General features: G+C 31.1%; 3 protein-coding genes across 4 annotated transcripts in view; 2 read left to right on the forward strand and 1 right to left on the reverse strand.

Annotated features, from left to right (window-relative positions):
* Positions 1–3,546, forward strand: part of LOC124533810 (patched domain-containing protein 3) — a 44,451-nt gene extending 40,905 nt beyond the window's left edge. The window contains exons 8-11 of one of the 2 annotated variants that reach the window (XM_047109328.1): positions 127–440; positions 520–732; positions 1,050–1,259; positions 1,350–3,546. In XM_047109328.1, the coding sequence (XP_046965284.1) occupies positions 127–440; positions 520–732; positions 1,050–1,259; positions 1,350–2,438 (1,826 nt within the window). In that variant the 3' untranslated portion in view covers positions 2,439–3,546. The remainder of the gene's footprint in view (positions 1–126; positions 441–519; positions 733–1,049; positions 1,260–1,349) is intronic. The other variant, XM_047109329.1, reaches the window with a different exon arrangement.
* On the reverse strand, positions 3,266–12,809 carry LOC124533811 (telomere-associated protein RIF1). The gene is made up of 12 exons (XM_047109330.1): positions 12,695–12,809; positions 12,269–12,507; positions 11,941–12,171; positions 11,588–11,826; positions 10,667–11,447; positions 10,385–10,554; positions 9,798–10,026; positions 9,529–9,712; positions 8,784–9,001; positions 5,637–8,660; positions 4,434–5,231; positions 3,266–4,090 (listed from the first exon to the last, which is right to left on the reverse strand). Exons 2-12 carry the CDS (start codon positions 12,503–12,505, stop codon positions 3,791–3,793), a joined length of 6,411 nt encoding a protein of 2,136 aa, XP_046965286.1. The 5' UTR covers positions 12,506–12,507; positions 12,695–12,809; the 3' UTR covers positions 3,266–3,790.
* Positions 12,810–17,507: 4,698 nt separating this feature from the next.
* LOC124533786 lies at positions 17,508–24,593 on the forward strand. Its single transcript, XM_047109300.1, has 3 exons — positions 17,508–18,143; positions 20,074–20,260; positions 24,138–24,593. The coding sequence occupies exons 1-3, from the start codon at positions 17,774–17,776 to the stop codon at positions 24,313–24,315; spliced, it is 735 nt and encodes a 244-aa protein (XP_046965256.1). The 5' UTR covers positions 17,508–17,773; the 3' UTR covers positions 24,316–24,593.
* Positions 24,594–25,165: the final 572 nt, after the last annotated feature.

Here is a 25,165-nt window from a genome sequence, read left to right on the forward strand (position 1 = left end):
AAATTGTTTTAATTCTATCGAGTAAGATAAAACATTGTAGCTCTAAGGATTCAACACTAAAATAATCGTTATGTATTTTTTTACACAGTACACTCACAAAAATAATAATTATACAATTTTTTTCAGAAGAAAAATCATGGCTGTATAGAGCATTTTGCAGCGGAGGTATAGACAATGCGGATCCAAACAATCCTATAGACAACAAAGAACACTGTATTATGGCATTTTTCCGAACTACCATGGCGAATTTGCTAAACAATAATTTAGTCAAGGCACTGGTTATAGTTGTATTCTTAGTGTATCTGGCTGGAGCTGGCTATGGTGTGACGAATTTAAAAGAAGGCTTGGAAAGAAGGAAACTGTCGAAAGTTGATTCGTATTCAGTCGAGTTCTTTGATCGTGAAGATCTTTATTACAGAGAATTCCCATACAGGATACAGGTAACATTGACTAAACAATATTTACTTTACTATAAATTTCCCATTATTGGAAAAAAATATGCAAATTTATTATTTACAGGTAGTCATTAGTGGAAACTACAATTATTCCGACCCGAAAATCCAAGACGAAGTGGAAATATTGACACAAAGATTAGAAAATACTTCGTATATATCGAATTCCCTTTACACCGAATCGTGGCTTCGAACATTCGTTAATTACGTAGAGAGAAATAACGACTATTTAAATGTATCCATCGACACCGAAGAAGACTTCATTCAAAATCTTAAAGAGGTAAATCTTTACTATTTTCCAATGACATTTTCTAATATCATCTGAGATAATTTGGTTTTTTCAACAAATTCAGAAATTTTGAATATTTTATTTCCAAAGGTTTTATAGTAGTCCGTTTGCGAAATGGGTATCCGAAAAGTTTAATCTGATATACACTATTAATACCTACAAAATGATAAAAATGAGTAATAACTAATTCGTAGACTCTAAAACAATATTAATTATCAGTATTAAATAGATTTTTTGCTAACAGTACACAATTTGATTGCTTTCAACTCTAATGTAGGTAAATTAATAAAATATAATTTTAATTACAGTTATGGCTGTTCCCTGCAAATCCCTTCTCACTCGATGTCAAATTCAATGAAGGTGGCAACGAAATCATTGCCTCGAGATTTTTAATTCAGGCCATAAATATAAGCGGAACTAACCATGAGAAAGAAATGGTTAAAGCTTTGAGGGAAGTCGTGGCTCAATCACCTTTAAATGCATCTGTATTCCATCCGTATTTCGTATTCTTTGATCAGGTATTTTTTTTAATTTATATTATATTTTAAATAATTTATCGATTATATCTAATACATTGTTTTATAAATCAATATTTTGTTTCTTTACAGTTCGAACTCGTGAGACCAACATCGATTCAAAATCTCTGCTACGGTGCATTAATGATGATGATAACATCCTTCATTTTCATCCCGAATATATTATGCTCATTATGGGTCGCCTTTAGTATAATATCTATAGAAATCGGAGTCGTAGGATACATGGCCTTATGGGACATAAATCTTGATTCAATATCTATGATTAATTTAATTATGTGTATAGGTTTCTCTGTAGATTTCACTGCTCACATCTGTTACGCGTACATGGCATCTAAGGCGAAATCTCCTAAACAGAGAGTCAGCGAATGTCTTTACTCTTTAGGATTACCGATCGTTCAAGGCTCATTCAGTACTATTCTTGGTGTTGTTGCATTACTGCTAGCTGACAGTTATATATTTTCTGTGTTCTTCAAAATGGTATTCATGGTAATTTTCTTCGGTGCAATGCACGGTCTCTTCCTATTGCCAGTACTATTATCACTCTTCGGTCCAGGTTCATGCACAAAACAAGAGGATGACTTCAAAATATCAAAAGTCGAAAAATTATTCCCAAATCCCTATTGCTTACCACACCCACAATTAGTTCTCAATGATCAAATATTCAGTGGAAAAAGTATAAATCCGAATGGCGTTTATAAAATATACGGTGACGATAAAGATTTGGGCATCGGTACATCGGGCGAGGACACCAGTGAAAGCAGTTCCAACCAATCGCAACGTCGTCAAATCGGAAACAGTGAGAATACCAGAAAGAAATATGAAGATGGATGGAAGAAATACAACAATTTCTGTCAGAGCACAAGCCAGTTCCAACCTTCGGGGGAACTGGATCTGTACGGACAGGAAAGTGATCGCGCATGGCAAAGACAAAGATATAGTAATAATCATCGTGCTTTCGAGAACTACAGAAATCAAGGGCATAGAGATGATGATGGAAGGGCACGAAAAACAAGTGACACGAGCCCACAACGTGAGGGCGCGTACAGGGTGATGCGAACGCACTCCCATCACAACCTGCACAGGCCAAGGGCTCCAAGACGTAGCAACTCCCATCACAATCTCGAACACTTAGATTATGTTGCGGAAATGCATTTCCCTTGACATTAACCGAATAACCTCTTTAAATTACAAATTATAATAAAATCGTGTGCTCAATTGTGGACCAAAGTAGTATTATTATTTCCACCTGAATTATAACTACGCGTAAAAACTGTATTTTGTGTGTAGTAGATATGAAGTTCTGGATCTGCAATGGTAAGTCAATTTGACAGTGTGGCTAAATTACAGTCGCCTTAGATATAATTATAAACCAGTAATACCTAAAGATAGCTGTATAAGGAGCTTAGAATGTAAGAATTAAAAGCAGTTTCGACTTTTATAAGAAAGGAAATATCAAAATAGTGTAAAGTATTAATGTATAATGCGTTATGTAATGTAATGTGCGTTTTGCCAAATATAATCCTATGAAAACAAGTTGGTTGCATACATTTTTGGGTATAAAATGAAACAGTGTGATTTTTTAAATAATTTATTAAAAGTTACGAGTTCCTAAGAAGTATGTAATGTATATTACACTATTTCAGTCGACATTGCTTATGCTATCATTAAATCTAATCTGGCAAAAAATACCTACTATTCATAAACATTTATCGAACGTAACTAATGTATGCCTTGTCTCTTTCTCCCACATTAAGTATGTCTTTAGAATAACAGAGACAAAGCATATATTAATCAAAATGCGTTTAATAAACGGCTATGATTACAAAGCCTTATTATTTAAGACATTTCTATAGTGTGATAATTATTAATAATTTTGGGTCGGGTGAGAAGTGCCTTAGAAATGTGTAAATATGGGTGTATTTAAAGTATATTATAAGTTTTCATTGTTTACGAAGCTTTAACGTTACCTGTATCTTATAGATTGCTGTAAATATTTTTATATGTGATACATTTCTGATGCCATGTACCGTTCACGTTTATAGGTACCTTGACTCTATTCTATGAGCAATAACTACCTACCTTACTCTATGTTACAAAAATAAAGGCTCATTCATACAATAACGATATTGCCTTGCATTTGTTGTGATTACAACCCATTGTTATGTATGAATGACGTATTATATTCGTGATCATTCACGATCATAGCTCATGACTGAATATTGTAAATATTTGAATTGTTTTATATTAAATAAAATTAGTTTTGATAACACTTGTATTTATTTTATTTTATATAATTCCCATACTTATTATTTCTTTAAAGATTCAACAAAGATTCTCATGTGATATAAAAAATAGTGTTAAAATCAATAAAACTTAAAAGGAATCAGTTTTAATAATTGTTTTGAACAAAACAATCAACACAGACCAGCCTCTTTACATGATTGTATTTGAAGCCGTTCTAAATGTGTCATAATATAAATCAATCGACTCCATCATAGAGCTACTAAATAATTCTAAGGCTTTTCATATACTTTTTTTAACAAATCACTACAGAATAATATCAAGTCCTTATAATCAAACCTTTCACAGAGATAATCTTGAACGATAGAGAGCCTTCTGTCCGTATTGTTTTTATTTGATGGTTCAAGTGTACTCTTTTGTTCTATCACTTTGTTCAAAAGGACATCAGAGTTGGATTTCGTCATTTTCTTCATTAACACTTCAGTTAAAGCATTGTAGGACAAATTGTCAACAATCTTTTTCTTAGAAGCTTCATCCATTTTCTCACATAGATTCGTAATGAAGTCTGTTCTCTGAAAAGTAAGCAAATAAATTACAGGTTTATTATTTTAATTGAAATAATTTGATACTAATTACCAAATTTATTAATCAATGAAATAGAAAATCTGTCAATATTCTTCCTACAATATTGAAACATTATACATTATAAAAATTATCATTAGTATAATTCTGCCACATGTGCATTCTACCAACCCGCATTGGAACAGCTTGGTGGAATATGTTCCAAACCCTCTCCTTAATGGAAGAGGAGGCCTTATCTCAGCAGTGGGAAATTTACAGGCTGTTAGTTTACTTTTATTTTACTTTACTTTCATTTGTAAGTATGAGTAATTAAAGTAAGATATGTGAACTTACCTCTGATAAGCATGTTGTTACAATTTCCGCCGTCGTTTTGTTTCCTGATTCATCTGTCTGAGAACTGGAATGGTTTGTTAATATGGAGTCAGTTTGTGTACTGTCTGATGATAAATCTAGTACATCCGTCTGCATTCCAATATTTTCGACAACAACATCATTTGTCTGCATAACAATGGGTAATTTATCTTCAACTATAGATGATTCGTTCATAGCGGCCTCAATAGTTGGCGACATTTCCTCCTCAGCCTGTATTATTTTTTTCAAGTAGTCATTTAATACTTTTTCGGCAACTTGAACTTTAGGTGCTTTTATACAAAGTCTATTAATTTCAAGTTCAGTTAGTTTCGCTAAATCTCCTACAGTATTAATCTTTCCCTCAAATTCTTTGATCAATAAAACCTTCATAGCCGGAGATGATAATTCGCTGGCAATATTTGAAATTGGGTCCTTACAATCTATTAATTTTGAACAAATTGGATCTGTGTCATTTAAATCGGTGGTTTTAATGACTTGAACGATCGGTGTTTGTTCTATGGAACTCATTTCCGAATCTTCATTAGTATTAACTATAACATTAGGCTCAGTAAAACTTTCCACAGCTTTTGTCAAAACTGAGTCTAATTTGAACACATTTTCGAGTCTCTTTGGTGATTTTGTGGCTAATTGAGATCGCAATTGTCTCTCTTGTCGCTTGATTGCAGAATTTTGTGGCGAACGAACACCGCCAGGTTCAATATACTTTTTGACGCAAATAGTTGTGGAAACAGGTGGATCGTGGAAGCTAACGCGTTTTCTCTGAAATTAGGTAAATAATTAACTATCACTACATAGTAAGTACAAAACAAAGTTGCTTACTGTTGTCTGTTCCTATGTATGCTTTGATCTTTTAAATTACTCAAGAGATTTTGATACGGGTTTTTGAGTGATTGGAAAGGAAGGTTTTTGTATATAATAAATGAACAGTATAGACAAGAAACACTGATAATTTTAAAAGTTTCTAATGTGAAGTCGTAAATAATCAAATTATGTAGTATGTTTAGTATCTGTATTGCACCCGTGCGTCGCAAGTTTATTATAAAGTCGAATTGAATGTATGATATAGTAATTCTAGATATGTAAAACACAGAACGAATTTTCAACTTTGTTTTTCTGTGTGTATGTATATAAAAAGTTTAAAATAAAACAAACATTTATACTCACTTTACTTGCCGGTGAAGCCGTAGTTTCATCCGTAATATCAATAAGCTTTCTTTTTAAAATAGGACCGGAAGGGCTGCAATCCGTTGATGGTAAATTTCTCTTAAACTTAAGAAAATTCTCGCTATCTTCCTGTTCATCTGAATTGTCATTTGTTTCTCCAGTTGAGCTATTGTAAAGAATTCTCAAGTTACGTCTTGCAGATGTATTAAGTGATGGACTCTTTTTAATCTCCTCACCATCCAATGATTTTTCTGACATCATTATTGTTTGGAGTCTGTCTGGGACACATAGGCCTAGCATTTGAGCCGCTCGACCACCCGAACGCACTTGCGGCCTATTCTTCTTCAACGATAGGCTTGAACTAGGACTTGTATTTGTCACGCTCACCTCTTCTCTGGGAGGCGATTGATCTCTTTTATCCGGGGATATTTTCTCTTCTGTAAAGAATTCAGGAGATTCCATTTTATCAAACGGTTCACCGTTACTTTGCACTGGTGATGATAGTTTTATGACGACATAATCGCTGCTAGTTTCAGGAGATGGAGATTTCTTATCTCTCACTGGACTCAGTGTCTTTATAGGCGAAATTTCTAATGTGTTGTTGAAAAAGTCTTGCTTCCTTTGTTCTTCGTCTTTAAGTTGCGCGTTCGAGTCTTCTTTTTCAATTGTAGCTAATACTGAATCGGTCATAGTTTTAGTTTCCTCACTAGAGGTTGCATTTAAAGATGCATTTGTAACATCATTGTCTATTACATTTTCTGCACTACTTTCTTTCAAAGCGGCCTCTTTATCATTAACTATATTTACTTTAGGCACATTGTTTTCTTCTTCGTTGATAAAGATAGATGGATCGAGTGATTGAGTCTCGGCTAGAGCTGTATTTTGTGTATTCTGTTCAACTGATTTGTCTTCGATACTAACTGGAATGGATTGATCATCATCATCGTTAATTATGATAACTTCGTCGTCGACATTTATCGGTTCTGTATCCATATTCTCTGTTAAATCTATTAAAGATTTTTCATCAACAGTTTTATTAAGAGGCAATTCTATATCATCCTTACTTTCTGCATGTGCTGAGAAACCAATATTTGGACTATCTTCTAATAAGTTTTGTGTTTCTGTTTCATTATCACATTTAGTGCTGTTCAAACTAGCATCAACTACCTTTTTTCCAATACTTTTACATGATTTTACCGATATAGTCGTAATTGTCGAATCTTGAGAACTTTCTATAACATCCTGTGATGCCATAGTATCTTCAGTATTTGTGTTTTGGGTTTCTTTAATTGAAATTGACCTTTCTTTATCTTTTGTTTTTTTGTCTGCTTTTGGAGTTTTCATTTCTAGTTTCTTTTTAGTACATTTTTCTGATAAACTTTTTCTTGTACGAGGAGAATTAGAAATTGCTTTTCTTGTCAATCGCTTTTCAGATTGAACTTTCAAAAATGGATGACCCTCTACCATATCAATTGCTAGTTCCTTTTCTATTCGAGATTTTTTCGTAACAGATTTTTTACTTGATTTTTGCACATCCGGTAATTTATTTTTATCAGCAGATGGAGTGTTAATTTGCGAGTTTTTATCTTTATCAACATCACCAGGTGATTCCATTAGCTTTTCATTGGAAATATCAACAGCTTTTTCTTCCTGTGCCTCTTCATTTTGTTTGTTATCTGATTCACTAGTTTTGTCATTAGCATCATTTTTATCTTCACAAATAGATATATTTGTCTGATTCAAAGTTTCTTCAGTATTAATTTCTTTATCAGATGCATTTGCTTCTTTGAGATTTATTTGAAGTTTTTTATCATTAATTTCTGTTGATTCTTTTTCATCTACTTTAGGAATTTCAGGTTCTTTTGTGGGATCATTTAAAATATTTGTTGGTGGAGTGTTACTCTCTATTAGCTCACTATCTGAAGGAGAATCGTTTTGTCCAGAAGAATGTCGTCTTTTCTTTAAACTAAACGCTTCTAAATCATCGAATTTTTTAGGTTTTCTTTTAACACGAGATGGCCTATCAACACAAATTAACGTTGGAGCAGAATTGGTTAGGTTTGCTGGGGGTTTTGCTTTCATCACAGGTGTTTTTGATCCATTTTCGGGGAGAATGGAATTTACTTCATTAGCCTCTTTTGATAAATTAGACTTTTCAATTAAATTTCGGACATTACGAAATACGCGGTCTTTTAAAGCTAATCGTGGTGATTTTGTATCTCTAACTGTTAATTGCTGTTTATTAGTTTCATCCTTCTTAACTTCTTGTTTATTAATATCAGTCCCAGTATCTGAAGGAGAATTTTCTTTAGTTAATGTACCCTTTTGATCATTTTCAACTTTATCCTTTCCCATTATATTTTCGAGAATTTTCGGTACGAATTCAGAGCTCGGCATATTTTTTAAAATTGATGAGACATCTTCCTTTCCTTGCTCACTTGTTGATTTACTTGTAGTAGTTGTTGTATCTTGTGAGTCAGTTTTCCAAGTTGTTAGTTTAAATTCGTCTTGAGATTGAGACAAGTCTTGATACAAGGCAGGTATATCTTCTCGTTTCCTTTGAAATTTCTCTTTTTGATTATCTGTTAATTTCCTTGGATTAAATTTCCAGCTCGATTTAACAACAATATATTCTTCTCCATTTTCCGTAACAGTATTTACACTATTAACTTCTTTTTTCTTTTGTTTTTTAGCAATAGTTTTACTACTAGGTGTAGTAAAATTAATTTTATCCACAGACTGTTTTAGTAAACCATTTTCTGTATCCTGATTTGGTATATTTTCATCCTCTTCGAAAACCTTAATAAGATCCTTTACAGTGATTTCAATATTCTCATCATTGCTAGCGACATTTTTAAATATAGTAAGGACATGACTTCTTAAGACTTGTCGATTTTTAAAGTATGATGCACAGTTCTTTAGTGGATCTACTAAAATAGATTTAAGTTTCGAGTAGGTTTCCTCTTTCAATACAGATTCTAGTGAATTGAAAATAGAATCTAGCTGGTTTAAGTAATCTTCCTCCTAAAACAAAAAATAAAACTTCTATTGAAAGTTAATCTTTTATATATTACTCATTAAAAAGAAATAGCACATAATAATTAATATCAGTAATCGGTTAAAGTTTAGTATAATAGTGATACTTACATTAACACAGTCATTGGATGTTTGTGGGCACATTTTTAAGATGATGGCAATTATTGATATAGCACTTTTAGCTGCTTTGATATTTGTATTTTGGCACAATTTTTTAAGCATAAGAACAATCACTTCTGCTAATGATGCAAATATTGATGTTATATTACTAAGTTCAAGTTTACCCATGATTTTCAATAAAAATTCTGCTTCCTTTATGAAATCTGAATCTGTAATGAATTTATTCCATTTCATATTCCATTGTGAAATAACAATGCTTTGCATATAAAAGTTTTGAGCAATATCATATTACTAAAGAAACATCAAAACTCTATCTAAGTGATAAGCTTTACCCAAGTTGCCTCGTTGTAATGTAAATTATAAAATATTTTATAAACATTATTCCATGTTTAATCTTAAAACTGGAATGATAGAACAAAATATTTTTGACTAAACTAAACTATTACATCATGCACATACACAATACTTAATAATATAAAATGAAAATTAATTTAAAGAAAAAGAACTTAATTACTGAGGTTCAATGTAAGAATTTAGTTAATGCTGTCATTATTGTCTCACTGAGTTTACAATGATCATTAGATAAGCTATTGCCACCAAGATTACAGTGAGTGGGTCTTGGGTAGAGTCTATAGCTCATTCTCCTTATGATAGATTGTTTTCAGCATGCCTTTCTAATCATTTATTGCTCAGTAATATATTAAAAACCAACAATCATCAATTAAAATGTACATACCATCACCTGCTTGTATTTTCTGATTTAACATCAGAATTGCTACATTCAGTATAGTCATAGTAGAGGATTTGTCACTGTTGTACACTTCAAGTGTTTTAATGATATCTTCATTTATATTTGTCATATTTAATGATGGATATACACATTTATACATTTTTAGCCATGCTGTTGTAGCCAATTGCTCCTGAATAATGAAGTAAAAATCATAAGTTTTTACACACACATATCATTTCAATTTTATATTGTAATACATAATAAATAATACATACATTGACAAATATATCCATGATCTGGAATGGCCATAGGAGCATTCGACACAACATACGAGGGCATGATGTGTAAAGTAGTTCACTCATAGTATCTGCTAAAGCTATCCATAGTAGAAATCCATTTGGTGGTAAATATTTTAAAATACATTCAATAGTATGACTGGATGTTTTAAATGCCTCTTCTACCAAAAATCTACATAATACTTTGAAGTTTTGAACAACCAAATGTCTGGAATAAAATAATATAATTTGAAAATTCATTCATAACAAAACTATCTCTTTTGAAATTAGTATCTAATTTTTTCCATTTAATTGGGCAATTTCCACCACACATAATAAAAATAACTTATATCTTTGGGGTTAAAATATTCATGGTAATCTTATTTTCTTTATCTTCCTCTTGTATGTCAATCTTTAGATATATTTTTAAATTGTTATCAAATTTATATTAAAAGATAATCCACAACTATTTACAATTTAGCCAATTATAAATGGTCTTGCAGATTAGATTTATAGATTAAATAATAATCATTCTTTTTAATCAGTAACATAAATCAATTTGACTAAATAGTGTAAAAAAATCTTACCTGTTTTCTAAATTAGATAGTGGCAATTTTAATATAATTGTAATTATCTTGTGAATCGGTGCATTTTGCTCGTCCTTAGATTTCAAAAGTGGTTTTATTTTATCATCCTTGTCAAAAAGAATAAGTATTAAATTGTTCAATATAATTTCAGCAAGACTGTCATGACAACCCTAGAAGGATAAATCATGATTAAAATTTAATATTTGCATATATTTAAAATTCTCAACTTATTAATTACACATAAACATATGACAAAGTTTTAATTGTTTAATAAGTTCTTACCACTGTTAGTTTTTTCATAAGGCCTAAAACTTCATTAAAAACATCTCGTCTGATATTGTTCTCAGCAAGCTCTCCAATAGTCATTATAAAAGACTTCCAAAAACATTTGATATGTTGCTCTGTAAATTCATTACTCTCTGCACAAAATGGAATAACAATGTTAAGAGCATGAATCCAATCTTTCCAGTGACTAACAAGCAGTTTAGTGCTTATCAGTTTCCCTTTTAATTTGGGTAAAGCAACACATCCATCACAATCTGCATGTCCAATTATATTAATAAATGCTTGTACAACTTGAACTTTTGTCGCTTCAGAAATCATTCCAGGTATAATCATAGGTTTATCCGAAGCCACTGGTTTCCCAAAGCAGAAATGTAAGAATGGAATGAGGATCATATCGGAGAATTTGTCCATCCTAGTGTAGAAGCGGGACATTAAATGCCACCAAGTTTTCAATTTGGCAATAGCTGTCTCTTCAACTTTTGCATTATTGGATGTTAATGGAATAATTAATAATTTGATCCTTTTATTTATGTAGACTTCATTTGTTTCTGTGGAGAAATTGTCTATGAGAACATTCCAGCATGAGAAAGCTCTGCATCTGTTTGTAACATCCATTTTAAAGGCCATTTCAACTACAGGCAGCATTGAATTGATTGGACTTCCGACTGTGTTAGTACTTTTTGTTATTTGATTCTTTAATAGTTTAATAAATACAATCCAAAGTCTATGCCAGTCATCATTGTCTATTTCCAGTAGATTCTTCATCAGAGCTGGGTATCTGTTAAAGAATATATTAATGAAGGTTTGGTAATGGTTAATGAAAATAGTTAAAATAATAAAATAAATATATCTCTTATTTCATCCATAGGATGATGAGACATTCAGTTAGTATATATACTATGAAACAAAATGACTCACTTTTGGGGTGTATAAATGCATTCTAAAACTACCCTCCATTGAGGATTATCTGCGTAATCAATGTGAACAAGTTCATCCGTCAACAACTCTAAAGCTTCCAATACATGAGGAGTTGAAGAAGTAACGCTAACTATGGTGGGTACAATTTTTGAAAACCAAATGCTGATTCCTTCCTTTACAAAAGCTGTCCTTTTTTCAGGTGGTAAAATTTTGAGTAACTTGATAATAATATTGATAGGCTGAAAATTGTACACACAAATGTAATCGATCATGTATTTGTTTAATGAAAAACTCTTGAACTGTTTACAAATATATATATGACTCTATTTGAATAACATTATGAAATTTCATACCTGCAACCTTATCTCAAGAGGAATTCGCTGATGACAATAGAGATTGAGCAGCTCCATTATTTCAGAAGAATGATTTACTGATATACAAATTAGGGTCTCATCTGGGTATGACATGATTATCTCAAAACATAGAGTTTTTAAAGCTTCAACCTTGTTAAATAGGGCTGTTGTTTTCAAAATATTTAACACTGCTATTGCTGAAGGCACAAGATCAGGCAGCGACTGCATTGTCTGAAAAAAGTATTGCACATTTTATCTGTGTGATCCTTAATAGCTAACTTTTGTTAGTTTTTTTTTTAACTATTTATGGTTCATGAATATTTCTTACCTTAATTTTTTTTAAAGTGGTTGCTAAAATGTTTAGCATATTCACTGAATTCTTCATGTCATCTTTCAAGTCACGCGCACATATCGAAAGCAGCTTCTCAAGCACAGGTATTTCAATGCTATTTTCTGCTTCCAAAGCATTTTGTATAGATTGGTAATTGTGCACGTTTAATGTGTAATCGTCCAAATGATCTAGAAGTCTTTCGAGATCGGTCCCAGATGATTCTTCTTCAGGCATGTCTATAATGGCAAATAACCAGACTCTTTAATAATCACCATAGCACTAAAGAGTAAAAAAAAGCTTGGTAGCTGTAACCGGTATTATCAGCTCCTATCGGCGAAACTTAATACCGCATATGGATAACTATAAAATTACACTTTGAGGACGGAAACTAGTAAAATATTGATTTGAAATAAAGGATTATACCTATTTTTCTATTAATAGCAGTGAAATACGATTTTAATCGTTAGAAATATTGTTTAATCGTCAACAATAAAATAACATTTTTGACAAGTATAACGATTCTGGCGCGAACGATGACAATATATTATTGCCATTAAAAATAATTTAAAGCATATTATTTTTTGTGGTTGCCCTATAAAAATACATACTATATACTTTTTTAATAAAAACAATACACATAGTAATTATTATTATAATTAAATAATATACATAATACATTTTACTATGCTCTTAACAAACTGAAGTAATTATAATTTATTTACAACATTAATATATCACCTTAGATTTACGATTTCATGCGATTTGCTAATATCTCAACTATATTGTGCACTACTAAGGGTTTATAATTAATATATCTTTATTTATAATACAACACTATTATCTTCACTTAACTACTTATATTAATTTTAATTTTACTTCCAAAATCCAATAACAGTTTCGTCGACATTCAAAATGGCATTTTTTCGCAAATCCATAGAGAATATTATAAATTATTCAAGCTCTCGACCAATCAATGCTATCGCGTCAATTTGTTCTCAAATGATGTTAATGTGTCTTTTTTATACTCTTATGATTGAAATAGAATAGAATAAATGAAGGTACCATATAATTATTAGTGTTGTAGAAAAGCATAGATAATTTGATTATAAATAGTGGTCCTCCCTAACTAATTAAAATATCGACAGTAATTCTATCGATCAATTTTGTATCAATATCGATAATACTGTCGATACTTATTTAAACATAATGTCGTTATTTGGCGTACATGTAAGAAAATAATACTGAACTAAAACGCACTGACTATCTGTAGTATAGAACCATTGAAACTATAACGAGTATCTATAGGTTTTGGTTAAAAATAATTTTGATTGCAATACTATTGATTCTATCGCTGATATCAATACCACTGGTCATGAGAAGCTATGAATAATATTGCTTACACGGTACACCTAAGCTATTGATATTCAGTCTATTATATCTACAAATACAATTTCCATATATGTATTGTTTGTAGTTAATAGTTTTTAATAAAAGTTTAGATGAGTTTTTAGAGGCCAATATTCAAGTGAGACACGGCGTGGGCGACACACAATGTTAGATTAGATCGCCTACGGCTTTGCTATCCGAAGGGCCTCTCATGGCAAAAATATTAGCTGCTTGCTTGCTATTGTGCTAATCAATCAAAAATACATTGGGAGTTAAATGTCGTAACCATGAGTAGGGAGATTAATTATAATCCAATAATGATTTTATTTAACAATAAATATGTGTTGTTGTTTCTTCTCGTCATTCAAAGACGTTCCACTGTCATTAAAAAATAATAAGGAATTAAACTACAGGCTCCAACTTCATGCATACAATTTTTGATCATAAGATTATTTATCCTATTGTACATCTGTGATTACGCCCAAATTCAAGGCCTTTATCGATGTCGGATTCAACTCGACCCTTTATACAACCAATGGGGCTAGCAATATTTATATTGTCAGCACCGTCATCAAAAAATTTTTCTTTATATTCAATAATTTCCGAAAAAGTAAAATCACAATATCAACTCATTAACTGTTAATGTTGTCCTAAGTCATTTATAATATACACTTTATAGATACAACTTATATCTAATGTTAGTTCTTTTTCATTACTTAACTAGTCCTTAATTATTTGTCTAGTCTATTAAATAAACGTACTCGTTCGATAATTAAAAGCTGACTTAAGAGAAATCTTGAAAGTTTTCAGAGCATATCGTGAAATCATTTCGGTTTTGTGTTATTATCGTAGCAGTAGAATAATAAAAATACAGAAGTCTTCACTGTTGTAAATTTTCTATTAGGACTGTAAGCTAATTTTAAAGTAAATTACACTGTAATTCAATTTAATTATATAAGGTGCCAAAGGGCAGGGAATTTTTCTTAAAATTAACAATTGGTGTGTCTCAATTGTTAATTTTCATGTTAATTCTAAGACAGATCCGAATTAAAAAACCCATAATGGTAAAAGATAATTTTTTAATCTTTAACCACCAATTTAATGTAACACGGTCAACAAACAAAATAAAATAGTTTTAATCAAATATAGAAAATAAGTTTACAATAATTTCCAAAATTACAATAATTTTTTAATTTTTATTTACAGAAACTTCGTCAAGATTGATAGAAATAAAAACAAATTATATTTGTTTAATTAATGTTAAATACATTAATAAATAACAAGATGGTTAACATTAATTGTATGAGTGTAATTAATTTAGCCTTTTTTACATATTTTACATTCTCTATGCAATATTTAAGCATAACCTACCCTAGGCGTATTACCCTGCGTAAAGTCATTTACTAGTTAGGCTTTTGGGCGCTTTGTCGTGTTAATTTGACCTGCATCTGGCTTGTCGAGTATTTCTTAGGCTTTTTACATTTGAATTTAAAACATTTGTAGTTTTACGTAGAGTTCAAATTTGAAAGAAAGTGAACTTTTAATTTTTGGGTAATTGATAAAATGCCCGGGATTACATCAATAAAGGTGCATTTTACACAAACGTACGGTAAATCCTGCTGGTCTATCGGCTGTCGGTTCTAAGATCTGAACTCTAATACATTTAGTATTCAAAATCTATTTGAAATTAAAACCGCTGAATAATATTAAACGAACTCAAGAGGTTCGTTTAATATTATTCAACGTGATTTGCATTTTATCGCATTTTATCGTGTGCATTCTTGGTTTTGTTTTTAATATGCCCGAGTTAGTCTTAGATGTCTCTTCTCTACCAATTTCAATTATGTAACACACTTAGCAACTAGCTTGTTTTACTCTTAATAATTTGATTTGCGGTCTCTTTATTTCAATTAGAATATTTGTTGATAAATATCATTCAATTTTGTTTAAATATTATCTTTGTACAAATTCGCATTATTAATAACTTCTAATAATATAAATTGGTCATCGTTTATCGAACCTACATATAAGCATTGTTGATTACTTGTCCTATTTTTAAATCTAATGTTTTTCCTGTAGTCTAGTTGTAGCTATCTACTACAGTTGCAATTATTAAAAAGTTATCGGATTTTCTGCCATGTAATTCTTCCAACAAAGCAGCTAATTCATATACATATACATATCATATGAATTAGAAAAATCCTAAAAGCAAGCCCGTCTGGGTAGGTACCACCCACTCATCAGTTATTCTACCGCCAAACAACAGTACTCGGTATTGTTGTGTTCCGGTTTCAAGGGTGAGAGCCAGTGTAACTACAGGCACAAGGGACATAATATCTTAGTTCCCAAGGATGGTGGCGCATTGACGATTTAAAGAATACTTAATATTTCTTACAGCGTCATTGTCTATGGGTAATGGTGACCACTTACCATCAGGTGGCCCATATGCTCGTCCGTCAACCTATACCATAAAAAAGCAGATCACTTTGTAGAAAAGTAAATCCAACTGACTATTAAATGAATGAATACATTGCAGTTTTATTTAGACACTTGTGTACTAAAATAATACCTGAATGTTTGACTTCAATACACATTATTATTTAATTAATTAAATGTGAATAGTATTCTTGTGCTATAAAAACGATTTAAGTTAATTCATTGCCATACGGAAATATGTAAACAAATCCCAAAATGTGCGGAAACAACACATTTCAGGTGCCCCTGAATTTTTATTATTACTTTTGAAGATTTTATGATTACAGCGATTTTAATAAATAATTTAGTTGTAATATAAACTAAGTAATTTGAAACAACTAAAAGTTTCAGATGTGATTTAAATTAAGTATCTACATAATAGTTTTATTTTTTTACATACTGTACCGAAATGTACATGAATTTTGAATGATTAAATTACGATATGCTGACGCATATTTTTTTTAATTTATTACGTACTTTGTATAATACCAAGAGAAGTAACATATAGATTAAATAAGTTTTTTCAGCAATTAAAAAAATACAGCTGATACTCGTATCTTATTAAGATAACTTAAGGAAAGCTTTGTTTATATGTATTGTACCTACCATGAAATGAAATGATTAACCCAGTCAGTTATGTTTTGAATATATGTATACAGCTAATGGAGATTGAAGCTATTTGAACATAAATAGACTTAGATTTCTGCATAGACTAGCTAGACTGTGGTAATAACTACATAAGTTTAAGTTAATTTTGTATTTTTTTGTGTTCTGTATATATAATAATCAAGTTGACATCGTTACTCGTTATTTTAATATTTTATAAATTAGTATCTATAATACCTACCTACAGGTCAGCAATAAGTCAATATAAAATAAATAATAGTTCATCCAGAATTTTGACCTGTGAGAATTGAGAATTTTATTATAATAAAACTTTACAACACTTCTTCATAAAAACTTATTATGTAAAATATCTTAAAGATATTTATTAAATCATAACTCATACGAAATAAAACATTTCCTGACACATTTATATTACAATGTTTATTAAATTTTCTCTAGCAGCTAAACATTTCCTTGCAAAACTAATATTTTATAAATTTAAATATTGGATTAAGTTATTTGCAATATAAAATACCAACTTCCTGATTCACTTGGATCAATAATACACATATGTACAAAGTTACATTAAAATGTATTGTTTAAAATGTTACGTAAAACTATGTGTATCTAGTATAAAATAGTAGATTATGTACACAAAAAGGTTATGTTACAAGCTGTTACGAGAACGACGTACGGGCGACACAAATTAATCGTCTTCAACACAAAACATTCGCTGTCATTACAGCCCAACGCGCACATATCAATGCCTCTGCGTCTGCTTATTTTAAAAGCAAGTGCCGTGGTGTGCACTCGCGTGTGTATCTTCGTTAATTTTGCCGCCAATTGCGCCGCATAGTCGAATATTATCGCGTGCTGTGCTTGGAATAAGAATAAGTGCTGCCAAACGAGGCATATAAATAACACGACCATGTCTGGATAGAACGTGCAAATTGTTGTAATTGTTATGTATCCAAATTTGGGAGCAATAGTTTCAAGTGTGGTTCGTTAAAGGTTGAGTTAATTTGTGTGCTAGTAATGCCAGGACACGCAAGTAGCCCGTACTGGGCGGCTGTTGACTTCGACAGTGAAGGGGATGAAGATAGGAGTCCACAGCCTACCAACCGAGTTTACCTCGATCCGTGGGATAACGAAGCCTTCGGTATGATACAAGGAGATTCTCCAGATTCCAGTCAAGAACAAAATATGAATTCCTTCGCTGGGGAACCAGTTAGTGCAAGTTTCTACTATGTCCCAACAAAAACTTATGACTCTGGAGAGGAACCAAAACCTAAAAGAGCCGTTTTCCCCGAGGATGTAGTTACACCTGACTATACGATTTACAGTAGGAGATCATCCAGAGTTATAATGCCTGACTACCATGACATGCCAATCTACGGTTACAGACGTAAGTTTTAACAGAATAGTTATTTAACTTTCTTAAGTTTAATTCACATTCTACTATCTACTTTCATTAGGAAATATGAAGATCTCAGTTAGCTAACAATTAATACCGAATGTAATCAAAAAGAAATTAAAATGTAATTATCAAAATATGTAATGAAATTATTATTGGTACGTAATTTGATATTGAACAAGTCTTAATTGATATGTAGGTAATAATGTTTCCTTAAGAAAGTTGTCCAGATATTACACATCCTCAATTTAAAAAAAAACAACATTCATTTTTATTTTTGTACTTAGAATTAGAATATATTCAAAAATAATTGGCGCAATTATCTTGTCAGAGAAAATTAACAAAATGTAACATGATTTCTTTAAATTTATCTTGCTTGCTTCTTGTTTTACTTACATAGAATTTAATCGCAGAAAATAAGTCGAGGGTAAATCATAATGTCGCATAGTTCATTTAGTCGAACGCACTTTATTGTGCTAAAAATTGGGGAAGACTACAAATTACAATACAAACATTTTAAAAACACGGATACATTACAAATTATGTTATTTATGTATTATTAATTAATATAAAATTTGTATGAAGACGGTAAATCAAGATTAACATTATTATGACCATAACATATACCACAACAGTAAGTAACATTTAATTAAGAAATGTAAATAGTATGCTTATGATTTTTTTCATATAATTATAGATAAATTAAAACAAATAATTAATTATTTTTAAAACGCACCGAGCTTAATCTGATACAATAATATGTGCGTGCGTGCACCTACGTTAATTATTCGTTTAAACATATGTTCATCGTGCATACAGCCGTCTATTCGACAACAATTATCTGTGACGTAGTTGAAGAAGCCGTAATTTGAGACCTTTATCACGATTCACCGTTTATATGACAATAGAAAAACAATTGATGAGTTTCTTTCCGATTATTTGCAATAGACTCCACACTATTCATCTAGTGATACTATAAAATTCTAAAAGCTTCAATAAGAGCTTTTCAAAATTAAGTATACTAGGTTCTGCTTGCGGCTCCCTCTGCATTTAAGGAGGGGAAGGGAGGTCAGGTTCACATACTTATCCTATATATAGCAGGCTGGATAATGTTTGTAAAATTTCATGATGATTGGTTCAATAGCTACAACGTAAAAGCGAAATAAAATGACTTTTGCAATTATAATATTAGTTAAGATCATGGTTCTAGTAAGCTATATTTAACAAGGTAATGGACACTACATCAATTAAATGCTCATTAAAATGAAATCCAAAAATAATTCATTCAAGAGGCAAGCCTAATTGAATAAGTACGAGCACATTTGAATAATCATTTTACATTAAATTTAAAGCTACCGTTTTATATTTGTGCTAATATTATAGGTAAATTATAATAACAAAAGAACAATAATATTAATATTTTTAAACATTCATTATTTACGTAATGTAATAAATGAATATTTTAGTAATAAATGAATAATTTCAGTAACATTTGCGAACCTCATCATTATCCTAACGGATGAAATTAATTTCCTGGCAGGTTCATCTTCCTGATATAAGTAGTATGCGTAACGATTAAGTAATCCAACACATATTTTTAACGTAGGCCGACGATGAAAAATGGCCTTTTGAGTAAGTGGCCATCTTTGTCTTCATCTACAAAATGTCCGATAGTTTCTGTCTATTCTAGAAATTTAAAACAATGCTTAGTAATAGTTATTGTAAGTAATATAACTGGCATCAATTACTGAAAAGGGTTCCACTTCAAATCACAACACATGAATTATAAGAATAATATGACATTTGCCAGTAAAATTTTACCAGAGGTACCCAGTAAGATTATTGTAATAAACACATTTCAAAACATACGTATCATCCAACTTGTATATTTATGTTGTAAATAATTGTGTTTATTTTATAGAGGAACGAAGAAGATCGATGTACATCGAAGAACCGGTATATGCACCACATCCTATGGTGTATGAAAGTCTTTACGCGCCTGTGCCAATGCAGCAACCATATATGCAACCAAGACCACGCATGTCTCTCCAGCATCAACCCGACCATTTGATAGCGAACGGCTACGGAAAACAGAGACGGCATTCACGGTAATATCAAGATCATTATATTATTCGAAAATATGTCTAACATAACAACAACAGCCTGTAAATTTCCCACTGCTAAGCTAAGGCCTCCTCTCCCTTTGAAGAGAAGATTTGGACCATATGGAACACCACGCTGTTCCAATGCGGGTTGGTGGAATACACATGTGGCAGAATATCTATGAAATTAGACACATGTATATATCATAACGATGTTTTCCTTTACCGCTGAGCACGAGGTGCATTATAAACTCAAATTATGCACATGAATATTCATGGGTGCTTACCTGGGTTTGGACTTGCAATCATCGGTTAATATGCTCGTGTTCTAACCACTCGGCCATCTCAGCCCAATATGTTTAAACGTACTATCTTTTTCTGATATATCTTATCCATCGTAGGTATTCATATGTATACAGAAATGAACTTAATGAATACCTGTATTTCCACTTTGCCTTGGTTAAAACTATAATCATAGACGGTACACATAATTGAATGTTGATTCACGTGGATTCACGGATTGATAAGAAACAAATGTTACAATTTATGCCGTCGGTATAACTTATAAAAATACGACTTTAATGAAAAAAGAAATAAACTTACAAAAATATTTTTACAAAATGAAAATCTTAATTTTTTTTTAATAGCTGACTGCTCACTTTATATGTACCTAACTTCGAATGAATTCGTTTCATAATTATGTAACATAGATTAATTACTATAGTGATAGTTTTGTGTTTTCATAAAAATCTAAATTTAAAAAAGAAGCATTACACAATGTGTTATGAACTAAAAATATTAGTAGTCTCTCGAAGTAATTGTCTAAATTTTCCACTAGTAATATTTATGTACTTATTGAATGTATAGGGATATAAGATCCAAGCGAAAAACCGTATTTAAAACGATAAAGTCAAATGAACTATGAATGAATGAACTATTATTATTAAAATTAATATACTAACGCCAATTGTATTTATTGCAATTAAATATTGTGTGTAGGTACAGATAGACAACAAGATCTGTAGAGATACCTGCGTTACGCATAACGATTCTTATGATTAATCCTTACGCGATCTCTCTAAAACACGCGATCATTTTCACGCAAACGATATATGCAATTATTTTAAAACTTTATGCCAATTTCTACACGGAATGTAATTTATTAGTAACGTAGTAAAGTAACAGCCTGTAAATTACCCACTGCTGGGCTAAGGCCTCCTATTCCATTAAGGAGAGGGTTTGGAACATATTCCACCACGCTGTTCCAATGCGGGTTGGACGAATGCACATGTGGCAGAATTTCGATTAAATTAGCACATGCAGTTTCCTCACGATGTTTTCCTTCACCGCCGAGCGATGAATTATAAACACAAATTAAGCTCATATATATTGTGGTGCTTGCCTGGGTCTGAACCCGAAATCATCGGATAAGATGCACGCGTTCTAACCACTGGGCCATCTCAGCTCTCTGTAATTTATTATGATTAATTTATTCACAGAAAATCAACGGAGAAATTTGTTTAAATATAATAATAAAAATACAAATTTAAAACTGTAAGTTAATATTACGAGATGCTTATTACTTCAAGTACAGATTTTAAAAAAAAGTTTCTGATGCATAAGTTTTTATTAACTCTTACTCGCGTCGGATTATTGAATGCCAGTTCCCATTCCCATCACAACCACGTGACGTCGAGTTCAACGGAAAGTGTACATAGGAAGAAAAACATCGTCAGGGGCTCGCAACTACTCGTGTTTCATTGTATTACAACGATCCTCTATCCATCGTGTGAACATGGGCCAGTTTTTGCTTACTACAAATGAAAGTTGCATTTGTGAGAATATAGCTCGTTTCTTGCCTACACAGAGAAACTTGTTCCTAGCATTGACCTCTAGATCATTGCATAATTTGTGTGAACACGATCGGTCAAGAAAACGGTTAAGAAAATTATGACAGGACATTTGTTTTATTGTTTTTTTTTATGTAACACATGGAACGTTAAATTTGTTTCTATTGCCTAAAATGAAAGTTAATCTTTATTAACTTATGGTTACAATTTAAAATTTAGATAATAGGTTATTAGCTTTACATAATATTGTACAATGTACAATTAGTATGGCAATAAAAATAATAAATATCATCTATAACAATAATAAAGCTTATCGATAAAAAAATGGTTATTGGTATAATTATGTGCGGAATATGTAATGTAGTAGATGATAAAACATCCAAGATTCGCCAAATTTGGGGGATACTGAGATTTAAAGTCACCTTCCTCCCGTATCTTTATTCTGTTCTCTACGACTACCTATCTTTCCACATTCGGCATATATTGTCGCTAATTGCCCCCTGGGTCCAAAATAGTCTTAAAATCACCTGAGCTCTTGTTACCAAGTCTAACCCTGGTTGAATATAAAAGAGCGCCGTATAACTGTCCAGCCCGGGGCGAAGAGATGGTTAAGGTCGGCCTTGCCGGTATAATTATAGATGTATTTTTAAACTGTTTTATATGTACATAAGTTTATATAACAGTGTTCGTGATAAGCTAACGATATTTTATTCTGTAACTGGTGTAGTTAATATTAATAATTAATGTGCTGATACGCATAATTTTGCATAATATTAGATTTTTACAAACTATTATTAAACTTCACTTTTTCGTATGAGTGGATTGAATTTTGCAACTAAAGTTTAATCCAATTCCTCTTAAAGCTGTGCAAAATAACTAATCACTTGGATTTGATGTTTTGGCCATAATTTTGATGCTGGTGACAAATCTTATTCTACTTTTTTATAGGTGTTGTTTTTTTTTTATTTTTACGTTATTCTGTTTTACAATGACTATTAATTATTTACAATATTACCTATGTTAATAGACGATTAATTTTAAAGTTTTTATAAAAAATCTTTTAATGTTTCTTAAATAAACTTGGGTGACAAAGAAATTTGCAAATCATTATAACACCTAAAAGCTAATCTTATATAAACGATCGGTTTAATCGTTCGAATTACATAAATTCATTAACAAGTCGTAAGAAAGTAATACAGGGCATGAACCTCTACTGTCATAATGTTCGCAAATTAATGCGAAGTCGCAACACGAAGAATACACCCGTTTATTATCTAATACGTGATCATGTATTGACACGGATGAGAGCTTAAACAATTGCAAAAGTAATGAATATATCGCTGTAATTACTAACATTATGTGTGTAGCCAAAATGTTAATATGTATGACCATAAGTCGGACGTGTTATTAGAATTGCATAATCTTAACTAGTTGGAACAATTCCATTTCAAATTCACCTGTTAAACAAATTAAGTAGATTAATGATAGGTATTTACATATACGTTATGTAATTTTACATTACTGATATAGCTCGTGGTTTAATTCGGTTATTTTTTTGTACGAAAGTTGAACATTATTTTCGTTTTCGTTATTTCACAGTTTCGAGTGAGAATTTATTAAATGTTTGTAATAAATAATATATCTGAAATAACTACTTTCCTTCAATTGCGACATAACGATATGTTATCGTACAATAGGTAAGACGAGATATTCAGATTCCATTAATTATAAAATTATGAGTGCTGACATAAATAGAGTTATATATTATTTTTCTATTTTTAATTTAAATCAAGCCTAGCTAAGCAAATAAGTAAGAGCTAGTAAATTTATAATAAGTAAATGAATTAACAATGGCAGAATGTCCACATACATTTTTGAGTAAAGTACCTTTTTGGCAGCGGGCCACAGAATTATATACATTTGAAAGTTTTTATCAAGTTCAAAAAAGGAGGTTATCGGTTTTATTAAGTTTTCAAATTCCTTCATTTATGTTCCATATTTTATTAAACTTACCGTTATTTTTATTGTCATAGGTTGACTGAAGCATACGAGCAATATGCGTACGAATCTCTGCCTCCCGAATATGAAGACTGGGCCCGGCCGATGCCTAAGACGGTTCCTGACAATTTCCACCTCTCCAGATACGGTCATCTTGAAATCGACTATTCGTGCAGTTGGAACTCTCTTGACCGAATCATTCGGAATCAGTAAATATGAATGAAAGAACGGTGAACGAAACGAATGGTCTCTAATGTTATTCATACGACGTTTAATAATGTACTTATTTTTAATAAATATAAGATAAAAAGAAAGTCTAAAGATCGTCACACAAGATGAAGATTCACGATTCAAATATCTCTCGCCATATAATTCGATAGAACATCGCACATGGCGAAGATAATACATATATTTTCATCTTACAGTATTGTAAAATACTGAGCTAAATGGAAATTATATGACATACGAAATATATCGTCAATGCGAATACATTGAAAAATAAAACAAGTTTTGTATTTGTATTAGAAGTTTTCGTAAATTTTCGTATCTTAACCTATGTGTGTGGTGCCTTAAGATATATATAATATTTTGTCTTAAGATATCGTAAAATATTATAAACTAAGCCTAACTTGTTCATGTGTGTCGCGCTTTAGTTTGGCAGCGTTTGTTCAACATATAGTTATAAAATGTTTTTTTTTTTCTTATAGCAATTTTTGAGGCTCATGATATTTTCAATCGTACCATCAAATTCAGTTTTGATACATTGTTAATAGGAGATTCTTTCATTAAGTAATTACTATCCACTCAACAAGTACGCTGAAAGGAATGTCATTTTTTTCGTAATTTTTTTAAGTTGGTATACAATCGTACTCATTTATAATAGTAGTTTAAAAAATGAAATAGTTAATTGCAATAAAAAATTGTAAATTAAATAAATAATATCATTTTTTAATAAAATGAATTGTGTATTATATAATTTTTTTAATTAAAATTAATTATGCTGTTACACAATTTATCAGTGGTGGTTAAATATTTTGGTAATTGTTATATACAACTTTTAATA

Source organism: Vanessa cardui, chromosome 11 (assembly GCF_905220365.1).
Source record: "Vanessa cardui chromosome 11, ilVanCard2.1, whole genome shotgun sequence".
In the NCBI taxonomy this organism is placed as follows: Eukaryota; Metazoa; Arthropoda; class Insecta; order Lepidoptera; family Nymphalidae; genus Vanessa; species Vanessa cardui.

What these genes read in the sequence shown, in the direction of transcription:
- LOC124533786 (XM_047109300.1), top strand. Translation starts at nt 17,774, where the DNA reads ATGCCAGGACACGCAAGTAGCCCGTACTGGGCGGCTGTTGACTTCGAC. An exon ending in GCCAATCTACGGTTACAGAC is followed by an intron (nt 18,144 to 20,073) that starts GTAAGTTTTAAC and finishes TTTATTTTATAG; the next exon opens with AGGAACGAAGAAGATCGATG. An exon ending in AAACAGAGACGGCATTCACG is followed by an intron (nt 20,261 to 24,137) that starts GTAATATCAAGA and finishes TTATTGTCATAG; the next exon opens with GTTGACTGAAGCATACGAGC.
- LOC124533811 (XM_047109330.1), bottom strand. Translation starts at nt 12,505, where the DNA reads ATGCCTGAAGAAGAATCATCTGGGACCGATCTCGAAAGACTTCTAGAT. An exon ending in TCATGGATATATTTGTCAAT is followed by an intron (nt 9,713 to 9,797) that starts GTATGTATTATT and finishes TTCATTATTCAG; the next exon opens with GAGCAATTGGCTACAACAGC. An exon ending in GAAAATACAAGCAGGTGATG is followed by an intron (nt 9,002 to 9,528) that starts GTATGTACATTT and finishes AATTCATTACAG; the next exon opens with ATTCAGATTTCATAAAGGAA.